Here is a 16,877-nt window from a genome sequence, read left to right as displayed (position 1 = left end):
CAGGCGTCCACGTCGGCAAATTCCGATCAAAATTGGCCGGAAAGACTAAATTGACACAAAAACAAAAGGTTTAGGACTGAATTGGCACCAAAAAAAGGTTTAGGACTAAATTGACACCAATGCAAAAGGTTTAGGACTGAATTGGCACCAAAAAAAGGTTTAGGACTAAATTAGAACTAATGCAAAAGGTTTAGGACTTTTATGGCACTTTTCCCAGACATACCGACTGCTGGAAGGAGAAGCTGGTGATGGACCGTGCGATTTTCAATAGCAATTCGTCAGACTGCTATTTACAATACAAAGTTATATACCTCTCAGAGACAATCTTACAATTTGGAGTTTAGCTGGACCTGTTTGAATTCACGACCATCCGTCATCTAACTAGTCCAAGTCCAATTGCCCTACTCTCGCGCGCGCGCCCATGTGCATCATCGTTTTAAGTGCACATACAACTGTACCCCTTCTCAATGTACGCTATGCTCTTTACGAGCTCTTCTCATACATTCGCCTGGGCGGATGAAGAATACAATGGCAAAAATAATGCACTCTGGAGTAATTGGGCTTGTGGTGCTCTTTTACGCAGTTCGAGACATTCCGACCAAAAAGTTATGTCGTTGAAACACATAGGAGCAACCTGTGACTGGATATGCTTCAACAGAGCAAATATCTTCACATTCCAGACCTTGCTAATATTTGAATGGATTTTCAACATGGCAATTAATCTAAGGGTGAGACCCTCTACAACTCTTTACTCTCTCTTCTGGTCAGATGGAACCTACAGCAACAACAAAAGACTGCAAAAAGGAATAGCGACTGCATTTCCTGTAGTTTCTCATCCCAATTCCAATCTCTAGTCCATTATAAATTATTCCTGCTAAATATTTGGTGGAATGGAGTCGTCTATACAAGCACCTCTAGGAAATCTCAGCTCATTTTAGGCAAAGAGTGCAGGCTATCTCACCCAAAGGGGTTGTATCAAGCTCAGTCGTGGTCCATTATGTGCTCAACGCTACAACAAGGCAATGATCATCTAATCTCTCATTTATCATTTTGTGTTGAAGAATCTACATCTCATGTATCACAATTTGAATTATATGCCTATATCATCATGCACTTACAACATGTCCTCTTTTACAATTTGGAACATAGTATAAATACAGACAGCAGAGGAATGTCGTTTATACTATCAACATACTTTGCTAATATGAAGGATGCTGTGATTGTGAAGTGTCGGCACGACTTAGTCGTTTCTTCCTATATCTCCAAGCAACTTGGATGCGAGTTGCTGCAAGTCCTCTCCAATATGGTGATACATACCTGCAACCAGGCATTTTTGTCACAAGTGCATAATCCAAACATTTGTCTATGCTGTCCATGTAGGAGCAAGTTACAAACTATGGGACCCAGCAGGCGTTACTGCCTTTAGGTTCAAAAAGACAATGTACACAGGAAGCAGAGAGAATCTGAATCAGTTGACTTAGTTGCTATTTTTTTTAAGATAGTTCAGTGATATGCTTTATTTGCCAGTAAGATATAGTAGTGCTAAATCATCTGTTAAGTAAGAGCAAGAACCTTATGGCTCCTTGAACTTTTGGTTTGCGCAGGAATCTTGCAAATAGTCTGGTGACTTCTTCAAGGTCTTCTGCTCGTAGTGCAAAGGCTTCAACATTTGTCACACATGTTACTGTCCTGTTGCTCAGCAACCGGTTTCCAGGTGGTCTTGTCTTTCGTCCATCTTCAATATCACAGATTTTGGAATGCTCTTCATATGTCCAGTCATTCGATAATTAAAAACTACTCAGAAAGATTGCGATTTGTACCTTTGTATACAGAAGAACTCTCAAGGCACCAAGCTAGGAGCTCTTCCCCGCAGATATCCCCTTCACATAAACTCGTAACCCCGTCTTCTCCTCTGCTCTCAATTTTCCCGCGGACAATGAAAATCATCTTTTCAACAAGAACACCAGGGTGCAGGATCTTGCTTCCTTTGATGTATGTTTTTTGCCTCAACTTCTCGCAAATTGCATCTGTGATGTGATCGTCCATCACTGCAAATATTCGCACCTGCAACATAATAGAACAGCTATTAATATGTCTTGAGTTGAAAGTTAGTCCATGCTTATCATGGTAGCCACAGATTTGATGTCTAGAATCCCGGGTGGCTTAAACTGTTTCATTTTTAGAAGTATTTCAGATATCTGGAGTTCTGCAGTATTTTTTGCATAGATGGTAATTGTTGACTGGACCCGGCAGAACAGACAAGTCATGTCATATTTGAAAAATCCATTTTCCGAACGAATAGTGCTTGTTTACAGAAGTGGCAGTCTTTGTGGGGATGTAGAGACGAGCAATAAAATTCTTAACCATGTCTTTCTTTTGTAGTTTCCACATTGAGCTGTCTCCGTCTAGATGCCAATTACAACTAAGACAAAAGCTTGGTAATGTTCAATAGAAACTAATAATGGATAAATGAGACCTTTAAAATTTCCTTTTAGCTATCCATCTAAGTACTTGATGACCTAAAATTAAAGACTGATCATCCACTTATTTAGTTAGATGATCGAGGATATGCTACAAATGTCAATAGTTAGCTTCCAAGTGAAGACCTATGATGGAAGCATAGCCAAATATTCAACCCGGAGGGGGGAAGCTTTCGGTTTCAAAAGGCTGCACATTCTTTAAGAGAGAGGAAGCTTAATTTATAAAACATGGCTTTCATGTTCATCCACAACAGCAGTGAACTTCAATTTTTTTTTTTTTTGCCCCCAAAATTTGCTTATTCTAAGTAATTGCAAAAGAGAACTGATTTCTAAGGGTTTACCTTGCACTAAATTCCACACTCAATTCAACTCAGTTCCAGGACTTACTCTTTTCACAAATTTGAAGAGATGGCGTCTTATATCCCGCTGAACATCTTCAGGAAAATCCTCAATAAGCATTTCTTCATTTACTCCTCTAGTGGCAGCCCAATGGTATCGCTCTGCTTGGCGTACTCTTCTGCATGATAGACCATTTCCAGTCAATGGAAAAGGAGCCTCCATAGAGCACAGATTGGACATGACCTATATTTCTAGATGCTTATCCACAATCAGGGGAAAATATCCGGATGCTCAGAACTACATTATATAACACTAACACAAGACGGGCTCAAGCAACAGCAAAAAATGTGCAGAAACAGTTCCAGAATGTAAAATACAGAGAGAAGCAGAAACCAATGATGATAAGCACTAGATTTTAAAAAGAAAACAAAATGCGGGCAGAGGACACTGGTATGCTTGCACGATCTCTTTGCCAATGACTTGTAGGACCCGCTGCGTCAAATTTATCCACCATCAACATAAAAATCTACCTAGTTGAAGCCCGCGAGTTACTGGTTTTAACAAATTATCTTCTATTAGAGCTCATTTTACCAACCAATGCTGGTCCATCCCATATCTTCAGTCAAAACCCTGCATCAAACTTCATAGAGAATCAAATTTGCTGCTCAAATCCCATAAGGACTTAAACTTGGCTCAGAGTCCTCTAGCTAATTTCCAGAAGTGCCATTGATCCCCAAGCTTCAGTCTTAGCTATACGTACATTCACAAAATAATACAGAAGACTTCTATCTAAACCCACTAAATGAAGAAAAAACCTCTCAGCTTCCAATTTAAAGAATCATACAATATGGTCAATAATATGAGAGAAGCACAAAAACACGGATAGTAAGCATGAACAGGCAAATAATTGAAATCCAAGATCATATCAAACACTAAGCACAAGTTCTAATGACCACATAGCCTAACAATCTCATAAATAAAAGGTCTCGTTTCCTCTACAATTTTCAATTCACTTATCATGACACTTTCAGCTCATCATTCAGTTTAAATCGGACAGAACCCTTCTTTCAGCCCCACTGTGCAATACTAGAAGTCGTGTTTGCTTCACCACCGAATTCAAGCAGCTAAAATGACAACAGGATACTGGATAATGCAATTGATATGTCTCTACTCAGGAGAAGTACATGAGAAAGGTAGGAAGAAATGCCATATTTACCTTCTGAGCGGTTCAGGTAAGCGTCTGTGACTCATCCATTGCTCAACATCACGACGCCTTAATGACATTTCTAACCTCCTGGGAGGATTGGGAAAACATAAAAAGTCAGCTGATAGTATACATCCAAGATGTCCAACAACAAAAAGGCGCACTAATGGTCACTAGGAACATTCTTTATCAGTACTGGTCAAAAGGACAGACACAAATTGGGAGCAGTGGTGCATAGAAAGGTCTGCATGCAGAGCACTAATAAGATTCATCAGTCCCCTTGGGGACGCTTTCTTATATGGTGTTTCAGTATGTTATTCCAAGAGATGTTGAGACATTTTTGAAGGACTAGACACAACTTAGGATGGATCTTTTCCCAAGTAATAGTACCAGTTACAATTGACACATGCACATGAAATATTACAAGAATGTTTAGGAAAACTCCATTTTCATATGGAAGTTAACCATTCTTGAACCCAACCCAGCTTAAAAACATAACTTAGATCTGTTCATGAATTCTTGAAGCTAAACTATATGAGCATCCCATGCTGTCCTGTTACAATGCCTGAATATTAGAGCCACATCTGCTCAATGTTGCTTTAGATTAACAAATTACAAGAATACCAATAACTCAGATTCATGCATGCCAATATACTAAGAAACCATGATAAATACTTATCTGCCTAATACAATATTCACATGTCTAAAGCATGAAATCTGAAAGCCAATACTGAAAGACTCACATAAAAAATCTATAAAAGAATATTCATCATCTTGAATGATAGCATTGTGGAACTGTTTGTCTTGGAAGCCATAAAACCATCACACGTACACTTTAACATAAAAATTTTCAAAGATCGTCACTGTATCAACCAAATAAATGCGAATATTCTGCACAAGCACAATGGTAAAGATTAAGGAACAGATCTGTCAATATAAAAAGTACGTCAATGTGAGAGGTCACACCTTCTTCCAAGTGCCTGGAGGAAGTTCTGCATATTTCCAATGAGAAGAGCAAAGAGCAAGAGGCCCAATCCAATAATGCCCATGGTAAACAGGACTTCCGGGACAAAGTAGCTTGGAGTTTGATTTCCAGCTAGAGTACTTATTTGCTTCAAAATTTGATATAGAAAATCAGCACGATGTGAAAGAAATGTTTACAGATTGTATCTTCACTTTAAGGGGTATTTAATGCGTGATGTTATAACAACACGAGAATGTTTCTCTGCAGGCCATATTGGTAAATGCAATTACGGAAATAGTGAGAAGAAAAACAATTGACAAGTTTAGGCTGAACTTAGAGGACATTGAATCAGGATGGGCTGGCAGATATTCCTTACACACAATATCCAAAAGCAATATTTATTCAGGTTCATATTCATTATTCACTCTCTCTCGAGAATCAAAAAGAGAATATCATGCAATGATCTTCTCTTCTTTCCTCATCATTTTGATGTGCTATTCTCATCAATAGTAGAGAACAGATTGCCTCATACAACCAAGATATGCCCTACTGCCTCAATCTTTCCGGAAGTTAAAAGCACAATAGAAACTCCCCCAAGGATAGAAAGATATTAAAATGGAACTTTCACGACGAAAAAAAGAAATAAAAAAATGAAGTGGAGAGTGCTTCCAATTTGCAGCTTTGACTTGCATTAATGGAAAATTAGAAGTTCCAGGGGTTCATCCAGCACGAAGCCATGCATCTTATTCCATATATCCCAAGAAATCAAGAGGCACTTTGCATAGTGTGCTCCGGTGGATATTGCTAAGAGTGGACAAAAAATAAAGGGAAAATGACACAGATGGTCCCTGAACTTTGGTCCAATGTGCAACGTCAACCCTGAACTTTAAATATGTTCAATGTAATCCATGAACTTTGGTCCAATGCTTAATGTAGTCCCTGAACTTTTGAACATTTTCATATAGTCTAGGGCCTATGTTTAACATTTACCAATAGTGCAGAGACCACATTGAACAAATTAAAAGTCTAGAGACAATATTGCACATTGGGCCAAAGTCCAGGCATCACATTGCACAAATTAAAACTTCAGGGATCATATTGTACTCTGGACCAAAGTTCCGGGACTATTTGTGCTATAATCCCATAATAAAACAAGGACAAGGATTGTTCATTCCCCTCCCACCTTCAGGCAGGTGAAAAATTAATCCACAGCTTTACCTTAACTCAAGAAGTTGCCTCGACCATGCAATTTTAAGAGGAAAAGGATAAAGAGCAGGATATAGAGAAAAATGCCTCTTCATTAAAATGCATTGCTAGGCTATTGTACGGTATACTATTTGGTCCGATGAGAAATAAGCTGAATTTATAAGAATGTACAAAAGTACCTGGAATCCCCAGAACAACGAAAACACGTATCTCGTGACCACGCTTTCTTCTAGGGTAAGATTAACAGCATTTTGATAAAGTCCATAATCACCACCGGAGTCAAAACAAGCAGTCGCATTCTGATTTGTTTTCCATCTATCCCATGATGTTACATTATTTTTGAATTCGTCAATCTTGTCTCCATTTCCACAATCCATAAAGCTACACAGCCTGTCTGGTTTGCATGCTTCCCGAAGACATTGATTAACCCTCTGGAAAAATAGAGAGAGAAAGAGAGAGATTAAACGAAGAAAGGATTGCTTTGCCAGAAAAATCTCACATTTAGTAACTAAGTTATGGAGCTACTTTACCAGCATTTAAACAGAAGATTAAATGAAGAACCCATTCTTGTGTGTTTGGTTCAAATCCCAGAAAAGCAAAAAGATGTATAGTATAAGGACTGTGGGCCGTATAAAAGAAGTACATGTACCAACATGAGTTCCATGAGAAAGGATCAGTACAGACTAAGACCAGTAAATTCTTAATCTGCAGGGTACTTAATATTGTGAATTAGAAGTACATAAAATAACATGTGATTAGACATTGAGGCGATATAATCCTTTGCAGTCCACAACCATGAATGTTGACCATCTTCCTATGACATCCTTATGTGAATAAATTTGATCAAAAAACTTGACTCCAAACTTAGCGCATCAGTAAGGCCATGCTTATACGGTCATAACTTTGCTTTGAAATGGCATACTGTGCTTCCCAAGTATAGTGCATGATGCATATGAATTATGATGTGAGATTCCAGAGGCTTCAGCCTCAGCATGATTTGGATCTGAGACACTAGTATCATGTCATATATCACTCCAAGACCACATTGATGATTCATCTGAAAGGGTTAGTGAAGTCACAAAATTTGACGATGACATGATTAGAGAACTCAAACCATGGGCTTAGCTTTGTTGTTAAGTGCAAACAATCGCAACCTGAAACAGGTCTCAAACGAGTTCAACCCCAATGAGCATCTTACAGAAAGGATATACTCACACAATCAAACAAAAAGGGGACAGAAATTAGCATTACCAGCTAAATAAAGAGGCATCTTGATGGTAATGAGTCTTGCAGCAAGAGTTTGACACACTATCCTTACTCTTCTGGGGTTCTAATACATAAGAACAAATTAGGCAGAGAAAAACAAATGATGCTACCCACCTGTAGCCCAAGAAGGTACCAGCATGATCCAACGACATGGCCAGCCAACACAAACATGAGAAGATTGATGACGAAATTTGCCCATGCCGACTCAAAAATGAAGCCAGTAGGAGACTGACCAGCAAGTAAGGGCAAAACTCGATATAATCTGGGAATGTACTGGACAAGAACGCCAGCGCGTAAAAGATTTTTTGCATAATTTGCTGCAGACGAACCCTTGAATGTTGGTACAACTAGCAATATCAATATCTGCAACCATTCAAGCAAGTAATTGATGATCAGAAGAGAGAAGTCATATCGACACATGAATCTAGCAACTAATATATTCCACTCGGTGGAACATTTCTTTGACATCACCAGATGTGGTAGGGTCAATCATGTCACTATATGTTATATAGATTCATGAAGTTAATACATATGACAAATCAGTCACGGAGAAAGACGTTGAGGGGAGGCTTGGGGGAGAGCTCCTCCGAGAGTCTTGAAGAGAAAAATATATCCATTTGCAAACATGTGATCACTTTGCAATAAGTAGAAGCAATAACATCTAGATTCTCTGAAGGCGATTGAGACTGCAGTGATCAGCCAGTAAAATTGTAATTCTGAATTGACTTGGCAGCACATTTAATCAAATGCGAATTTTTTTTTTAATGCATAATTCATATGGGTCGAAGCATGATAAAAATCAATATAATGCATAAACAAATTAAGGTTGATGCATTGGAGAAATAAGGACTTACTTGCGGAAGTGGAAATGCGACAAAAAGATCTATGAAGAAGTATCCTCGCAGATAATTCAGAGCGATTCTTTTTGGATGGTCAACTAAATCTCCAGCACCAACCACCCTAGTCTCAGGAGCTACGTAAGCCAACCTAAACTGTAAAAATTTGACAAAGAAAGCAATCATCAAGGACTGAAAGGTAGCCTGAAAGCTCCTAATATGACAACATTGCACCTTTGTTTCGTTTCTTCCTGAAGAAAAAAGCCATAATGGAAGTTAAGCATCAAGTGAAATACCAACCCAACACATTTATGCTAGTTACGTAAATAAAGTGCAGAATATGGGATGTAAAATTTGGATTGTGTAGTAGATCGATTGAAAATGAGAGAACTGCAAGAACTTTCTATCTCATAGAAGTCTGTCTGAAGCTTTTCCAATGCAGCTTTTTTGAGTGAAAGATTGGTAAGTCTTTCCAAAAATTAAAATCTGATGATTACAAAAGTCAAAATATACATCAAGTAAAAGCCCATCTAATCAACTACTTGTCATAAGCAACGCGACTGACTCATCTCTTTCCAATGAAAATGAGTACCATGTTTCCATTAGGAAGGTATCTAGGGACGTCACACCCATAGAAAAGTTGTTCACTACAGAAGGTTTCTATCCACTCCACTATTTTGGGAAGTATGGACCTGAGGATTTCTGAATTTATGAAGTCAAGAACAATTAAGCGTAACCATCCACTCTGAAGAACTGAGTATTTATTTCTGAAAGCAAAAAACTCTAGCAAATATTCAGATCATTCAAAAAACTTGCATGGCAGATAGAACCACTTGTCTCTGTTTTTTCTCTGCTCTTTCACACATAAGAAGATGAATGCCTGCAAGGTGAGTTCCTTGGTAATACTTGTGCTTTTCTAAGAATGATGATGCTCAAGTATAGGAACTTTTGAGAAGATGGTATGGGAATTTTGTGGCCGGATTATCCATCAGCAGCATATGTAGTCAAATTTGTCCACACAGCCTTGCAATTCACTTTGTCCAAGACAACAATATGTATCTGATTAACAGGAGTATAACAGTGGATGTAGTGGAATAAAAATTTAGTTTTGAGTACTCAAATTGAGAACTGCAGAATATTCATATAATACCATGGAGGTACTCTCAGAATAACACATTTTTTACTTGAAACATTCAAAAGTTCTTACAGGGAACAAAAACCTAAATTGGATGCAAAGAGTAAGAAAAACAATAAGAGGATACTGTTAAAATTGCCAACCAGAAACGGAAACAATCCAATAAGTTGGTGAAAAGCAGCCTACCTGAAGAAGTATGTGCATCAGGTATATGAAGTCCGTCATGCTTCTAAAGACAACGATTGTTGTTGTCATGGGCTGGTTTAAAATTATACACAAATTATCCTGCATTCACGGATGGATAAGTGAGAGAAGTAATTGAGTGCAAACCGAAAAGCTTATGATGGTTGTTTGAATCCACAAAAGAAAAGTTACGAGAGCAATAAAGTACAAGCACAAAAGCCAAAATGCAAATGAACAAGAAATTTTAGGGCACATAGGATCAATGACATATGTTTGCAGAATGTCACAACGTGGATATTGAATTTGATCGGGACTTTCTCAAAAGCAGTTAAAATGGGTTCGCGCATATTATATTTCCTTCACTAATGCAACATATATGCCAACCTAAACAGGTTTGATGACTTTGGGAAAATATATTGAAAGAAAGGTCATGGTTAAGACGAGATAAATTTGGTTGATTAGATCAGCCCTGGCCCAAGGAGATTTAACCTATTGTACGAAGGTCAAATTTTAAGAATAAGGACTAAAGTATGATAACATTAAGTTATAGAGAAAGATAAACCTAAGCAACACCGCCAATTATAGTTTGGAAGAATAGATGTGCATCAAACCACTATTAAGAAGCTAAATCTGTAAAGTGAAGAATATCTGAAAAATTAACATGACAGTAATAACTTGATAAGTATGACAATAAATTTAACCAGAAATAGGTGGTTAGAAGAAGTGTGAATAATGGGAAGAATTTCAACGTTGTTTTGGGAACTATGTGGAATTAGAAAGAAAAAAAGAATATAGTAAGAACTGTATGGACTCCACCACCAATCAAGAGATTTTTTCATGCCATTCAAACTTGAGAATGCTTCTGACCAAAAAAAACTTGAGAATGCTAGCAAGTCAACAGGAGTATAAGCAACTGTGCAGTAAGCCATACCTTTTGAACAGACAGCAAGAAGAAGAACAATGGGTCTATAAAGACAGCCACCAAGCAAGAAATGACAAAAAATTTGTTCCACCGCTGGACAATTTGAGCATGAGGATTCATAACGCCAGGAATGTGGGCACTGACATAAGAGAAGAACCTCCTTGCCCAACCTTTGGCATCCCCATAAAGAGCATTGTGAAACTGCAAGAAAAAGTTAAGCAGAAAAGCTTATTTACTTTGAAGAAGTATATTTAGATATTCTCCTATTGGACATAGCATAATGCATTTAAGATTTACTCAAAACAAAAGCATCTTTGAAATACTGGTGATCAATCTCAGATCTTTGTTGTACCTCTTGATACCATCGTCACCAGAACTATTAAGCCCCACACTATTTAAAAAGTTATGCTTACTGCTTGGAGATAGAGTCATCACCTACATGATGATTGTAGAGCTATGGACTGGGGCCAACTTATCTCTTTATGAATTTCCAGCCAATAAAAGATTGTGAAAAGATACAAGCTGACTTTAAATGTAGTTATCTCCATGTTTTTAAAGGTCTGAGGTGTTTGACATGAAATAAAAAGTTAACCAAACTCTAAAAGTTAGAAAAGAGCCAAAAGCTAAAAAGAACACCAACCGCTCCCTTACTTTGTTAGATGAAGGCATGACTACATAATTTAAATGCTCAAGCACTTCTCCCTCATTTGTTGGCTAGGATTTTGCTTAAAATTAAAGCATGAAAATTGAAAAAGGTGGAGGCAAATGAGAGCCTGAAGAGATACAAACAAAGGAGTTCTTGATGAGATACCATGTGGAATGATGGGCTAAAGGGCAACTTATCTAAAAGCTTAAATTGTCAAATGAATGTGTCGTTCAATATTAAGTGCTCTAACAATATTTTATCTCTGCAATTTCACTATCTGATCTGCTGCAGAAAAAAGTTATGGAATATTGCATTTCAATCCCCTCCGACAATGCAGTTGTTACACATTGAACCAAAAACTTGAGGAGCTTTTTCCTACCCTAAAATATCAGAATTTTAGCTAAAATATTCCAGTAGCACGAATAGTACGTGGAAGGAAAAGCGACCACTTTTCAAGTATAAAAGTCCAATACAGCACACGGACCAATAAAATCCTAGGACTAACAGCTGGCTGCAAAAAGCTCAAAGTCAAGAGGGACTTTTTGGGCTTTCCAGTCATAAATGCGCAGGTGCCAATTTTCAGAGAGGTGAGAAGTGAACTCCAATTTCCCTAACCATCTGCTAAATGACATATCATGGGATGTTATAACTGATTAGCATTTACACTTCCTCTGCCGGTTCGTGCATGCGTACGTGCATGAGAGAGAGAGAGAGAGAGAGAGAGAGAGAGAGATCTTGCTACATAGCTTTAAAGTGATTATAGTGCAGGTATCCCATTGATCTGATTCAAACCTTTGATATAATATATTCTGAGATCAGCAAGTATCAATGTCCTATAACAAATTCATAACTAGACAGGAGACCGAACATCCTAATGAAAAGAGAATGCATAGAAAAAGCTTAATCCGTTTCAGTTATAGATGGTTTCATACGAATGACAAGTAATAGCTTGTGATGAGCAGAAGTCCACAATAAAATCACAAATAAGTAGTTAAAATGGAGATCATATGACTGCCTCGAATAATACTCCACTGAAAACTATAAGCAGGAAAAAATAATATCATGTTCCTAACAACAGCAAGAAAATTCAGCGGAAAAAGAAACGACAGCAGTAATATGAAAAAGCAAATAAATTAAGTAATACTATAGTGAAACAAAAAAATTGCTCAGCAAGAAATTGTGACCGTGATCAGAAAGTGGAAGATAAACTTGTGATTCCTCATTTTCTACAAATGAAAAAGTTAAAACTGACAATGTGCAGCATTCAGTATCAAAGGCCTCGAGAATCTCATAATAAGGACCTAAGCAAACAAAGCAAAAGGCACTGCAACTATGGTATTTACCTTGGGATCAAATATACTTGGACTTTTGACACTCGTTTGTTGCGCTCTTTTATTGTAATACGAGGGGCAAGTTGTACAGTAAGGGTCATTGCACATCCCCAGTTGCCCAGACCTCAGTAAATGCTCATTTTTAGCAGCATAGTGGTCATCAGTGGAGTCGATACGATCCTTTATACCGAAAGAAGGGAATTTTTCTTTCATATATTGTGGCTCTGCCACCTTACTTCCAGGCACACCGTGGTTACGCCTGAAGGTCTTTTCAGGTCCATGACTGATGTATAAAGGGCCACTCATTTGTGAGAAAGGCGTCCTCTTTTCACTCCTTAGAGGTCCAGTATAACCTACTAGATTAGGTATATTTTCATGCGACTCCATGGAGCTCATAGGGATGGAAATCGATGCGCTCCGGGTCCTAGACACAAATGTCTGACGTCGAGAACTGTTAGAATCATCTGATAATTGGTGTTGCATTTCCAACAGCATCGGTACTTCATCTCTTTCGTTATCAGCCATTTTACATAGTAAATCTGCAAAAGGGAACATTTAATCAGGATATACATACAGTAAAGCAATCTTGTGGACTATCTTTCACTGAACTAAACACGTGATGTGAGAATGTACGTCAACTTAATCAAATCTATTTTTCCCATCAGAACGAATACTAGTAAGTAATGAAAACTGGACGTATAATATACTGAGAAAATTTCGTAACAGGTCTTCTCTTTCAATCTAACCATATCGCTGTTTCATGCCTACAATAGCAATGCTTCTTTGGAAACGTCGTGCTACTAGCAAGATCAAGACCACACCCAAAAATGACAAAAGACCGACCCCGCCACGACATTGAAGGGAACCAATTCCACAAAAATACCAGCCCTGACGAAAAGACCCCACTGCTAGAAGGCACATAAAAGGAAGAAAAAAAAAAACGAAGAGAATTTTGGTGGGCACCGGATACAGATTGGCTGAAACCACAGAGGCGAGACAAGAACTCGAAAGAGTCGAGTCGTATACTTAATTCTTCACTAAAAACTACCCATCACTCGTCACGTGCTGCTAAATACGGGGACCCGGTTTTCATAACAAATGGGCACACGAGGACACGAGCATGAACCGCAGAAATCATCGACCGAGACAAGCATCGACCCAGAGAAGCAGCGAAAGAGAGAGCGCATTCCGACAAAATTTACACGCACAGCTCATGCACAAGCACAAGCACAAGCACAAGCACAAGCACACCAACTTCGCCGCCCGAAAGGCCCGATCAGCGCTCGAAGCGACGAAAAGCAGGAACGAACAAGCGCAACAGTGCCGAACCTGTTGCCGTCACTGGGTAGCGGCAGCGAGAGAGAGAGCTGGGAAAGAGAGAGCGCGCGCGGGAGCTCGAGGACTGAAGTCTCCCGACCCCCGAAGAGGTTCGTCCTTCCCCTCTGGGTCCACCGGGCCCTGTGCGCCGGAGAAGGAGGAGGAGGAGGAGGAGACGGTAGGGGAATCGACGGAGGAGCAGAGGAGGCGAATGGGAAATGGAAGACGGGAAGGGGGGGGGGGGGGCCGAGGCTTCTCTTGTTTCTCTACGCAGACCAGCTGGGGGTGATCGATCGAGGGAGAAGACCACGACCGTGGACCCAGCGCAAAAGTCTCGAGACTTTTTCTTGTCTTATTTTCCGACAAATGGAAAAGAGAGACAGGAAAGAGCCGTCGCTGGAAAGGAAAAGAACTGGGATTCGTTCTCGCGTGATGGGAAAGAAACTAATTAACGCGATAACGCCACAAATGGTCCGAATTTTGATCTGCTATCCAATATCGTTCATGAACTTATTATTTACGCAACGTGATTCCTGAACTTTGACTCAACGTGCAATATCATCTCCGAACATCTAATTTGTTTCGATGTGATTCTTAAACTTATTAGGCCCCTAAATTATATAAAAATATTTAAAAGTTCAGGAACCACACGGAACATTGAACCAAAGTTCATGAGCCGTACTAAATAAAAATAAAAGTTCGGGGACGACATTACATGTTGGACTAAAATTTATTGATCACATTTAACAGATTAAAAATTCAAGGACGACATCGCACGTCTGACCAAAATTTAGGCATCATTTGTGTTATTTTCCCATAATTAATACTAGATAATCAAAACCCATTGTTAAATCTATTAATTATTCGACAAAAAAAAAGACATATTAATGATCAACGTTTAAATACACTCATTAATTTAAATAATCAACGTTCTTGCGACTTTTTTTATATTATTTTTTGTCTTTTTTTTTTAAATTTTTGGCATTACGTGAATTGGAGGCTTTCGTAGGAACTTGCGTGTGGGCGGGCTCCAGAGGCTCGTGGGAAGAAACGACACGGGCATAACCCAAGAAAAACGCCTTTTTTTTCCTTTTTCATTCGCTTTTTATTTTATTTTATTCGAATTAGTTTTTTTTCTTTCCATTATAAGAACGTCACATTCATCATTGTAATAAGTGGAACCACATTGTCCCTCCTTGTCAAGGATTTCTTTATTATGAATTAATTTATATTATTTTCTCTATCTCGGACTCACATTTGTTTTTTATTTAATTATTTGTTTAAGCTCCTATTCACACCTCATCTCAAATCCCCATACATACCCCTCGGTCTACTTCTTGCCCGGTCGTATTCCTCGGACTCAGCAAATGTGTCATTTCTTTCTTTCTTTTTTTAACATCATTAAAAAATCTTAAATCGATATTCCAATGACACGTTTATCTCGAATTAATTTTCGTCCCCCGCAAAATCCCAATCTAATACTATTAATTCTACCCTTTTTTCGTTAGCATTCCGTCTAATGTTCCGTTGAAACATGGATTTTTCACGCCGAATCTATCGTTCTTCACTTCATATCCGGCTCGCGGTCGTTTGCCGCACGTGTTGAAACATGTATTTTAACAAAACACTGGACAAAATGCTAACGAGTGGTATATTTGAATAAGGGGTACAGATTTGAGATTTTTTGTGATACGAAAAAAAAGTCAATTTGAGAGAAATGTACCGTTCGGAAGTCGATTTGAGATTTTTAGCCATGATACCTCTCTTTATTTACCAATTTAATAACTAATATCAGGAAAAATACTAAATTAAGGAGAGAGAGAAAAAAAAAATCGGTTATGGGGAAAAGTCGCTCGTTCTCTTCATCGTCGGGCGATGTACAATGGCCTGACACGTGTCAGAAGCGAATATGTAGGAAGGAATTGTTAAGCCTGAGAAGCCTCTCCTTTTGGGGACATATATAAGGGATAATGACACAAACAATTTCTGAACTTTAATTCAATGTGCAATTTGATCCCTGAACTTTTAATTTATTTAATGTAGTTTCTGAACTTTATAAAAATGTACAATGTAGTCCCTATTAGATACTACATCGTACAGGAATTACATTGTATATTTTTATAAAGTTTAGGGACTATATTGAATATGTACCAAAAATTTACAGATCACATTGAACAAATGAAAAGTTCAGGGATCATATTGAATATTGGGTTAAAGTTCAGGAATTATATTAAAATAATTTAAAAGTTAAGAGATCAAATTAAATATTGAGCCAAAATTTAAGGACTTATTTTTCTCATATATAAACCTCGTCTTGGTCAACGCTCGGGTCGTACACGTCAGTGGGGGGTGGACTTGCCACGAATGAGACTGACATCCCATATACCATGACAAGCAATAATAATTACTCGTATGGGACTCGCAAAACTCTCGCAAGCATGTACGACCATCGCGAGGTGAATCTGATTTTAGGGCGACCTTCAATGTTTGACCTGGTCCCCGCAACGAGATTCAGGATAGGGACACCGCTGAATATCACTTGGTCCGCCATCGAATTTCAAGTCCTGGATTGCATCGCGGAAAGGGTCAAGCTCGGAAATGAAACCCGTCTGGGATCGACCGGGTTCGAGCAGCCACCGGTCGTCGGGATGCCACGTGAGATTTTACACAAGGGAATCCACGCGATATCGATCGGACGGCTGTAATGGATCTGATCGAGTGAGACCGTGCAGGACAACGACCGTGTCCTGAGTTTCGAGTCATCTTTCGAGGGTCAAGAGATTCGAAGGTGGGGGCAGAAATTTTGCTCCGGTTGTGCACAGTCCAAATCAGACCTCCCCAACTTGCACCACACGGATGTCACTTTGTGTGATTCCTATCCTTCACTTTCACAATCGTCTGTTTAATTAGAAAAAAAAAAAGAAAGAAAAAGAGCGATAATAACAGCAAAACCAATATTAATAATGATCAATTATAGTGATAATGAAGTGATATCAAGGGTACACGTCACGTTTGTTATGTTTGTAATTTCCAACGAAAGAACCAGTC

The 16,877-nt window shown here is 38.6% G+C and overlaps 1 protein-coding gene across 2 annotated transcripts; it reads right to left on the bottom strand.

Moving 5' to 3' along the window:
* Positions 1-1,014: 1,014 nt before the first annotated feature.
* On the bottom strand, positions 1,015-14,088 carry LOC115676046 (probable cyclic nucleotide-gated ion channel 20, chloroplastic). Of its 2 annotated transcripts, none has more exons than XM_030598902.2 (13): positions 13,768-14,088; positions 12,525-13,051; positions 10,545-10,736; positions 9,617-9,715; positions 8,314-8,451; positions 7,574-7,822; positions 6,373-6,624; positions 4,990-5,135; positions 4,036-4,113; positions 2,868-2,997; positions 1,821-2,064; positions 1,573-1,735; positions 1,015-1,317 (listed from the first exon to the last, which is right to left on the bottom strand). In XM_030598902.2, exons 2-13 carry the CDS (start codon positions 13,035-13,037, stop codon positions 1,200-1,202), a joined length of 2,322 nt encoding a protein of 773 aa, XP_030454762.1. In that variant the 5' UTR covers positions 13,038-13,051; positions 13,768-14,088; the 3' UTR covers positions 1,015-1,199. The 2 variants fall into 2 exon arrangements, with proteins under 2 accessions (XP_030454762.1, XP_030454761.1); XM_030598901.2 differs by having other exon boundaries at positions 13,842-14,088.
* Positions 14,089-16,877: the final 2,789 nt, after the last annotated feature.

This window comes from Syzygium oleosum, unplaced genomic scaffold (genome assembly GCF_021117445.2).
Source record: "Syzygium oleosum isolate NSW1041296 unplaced genomic scaffold, Sole_v2.1 Sole_v2.01, whole genome shotgun sequence".
NCBI classification, from domain to species: domain Eukaryota; kingdom Viridiplantae; phylum Streptophyta; class Magnoliopsida; order Myrtales; family Myrtaceae; genus Syzygium; species Syzygium oleosum.
The sequence above is the reverse complement of the archived record's forward strand: the minus strand, read 5'-3'. Positions and strand labels throughout refer to the sequence as shown.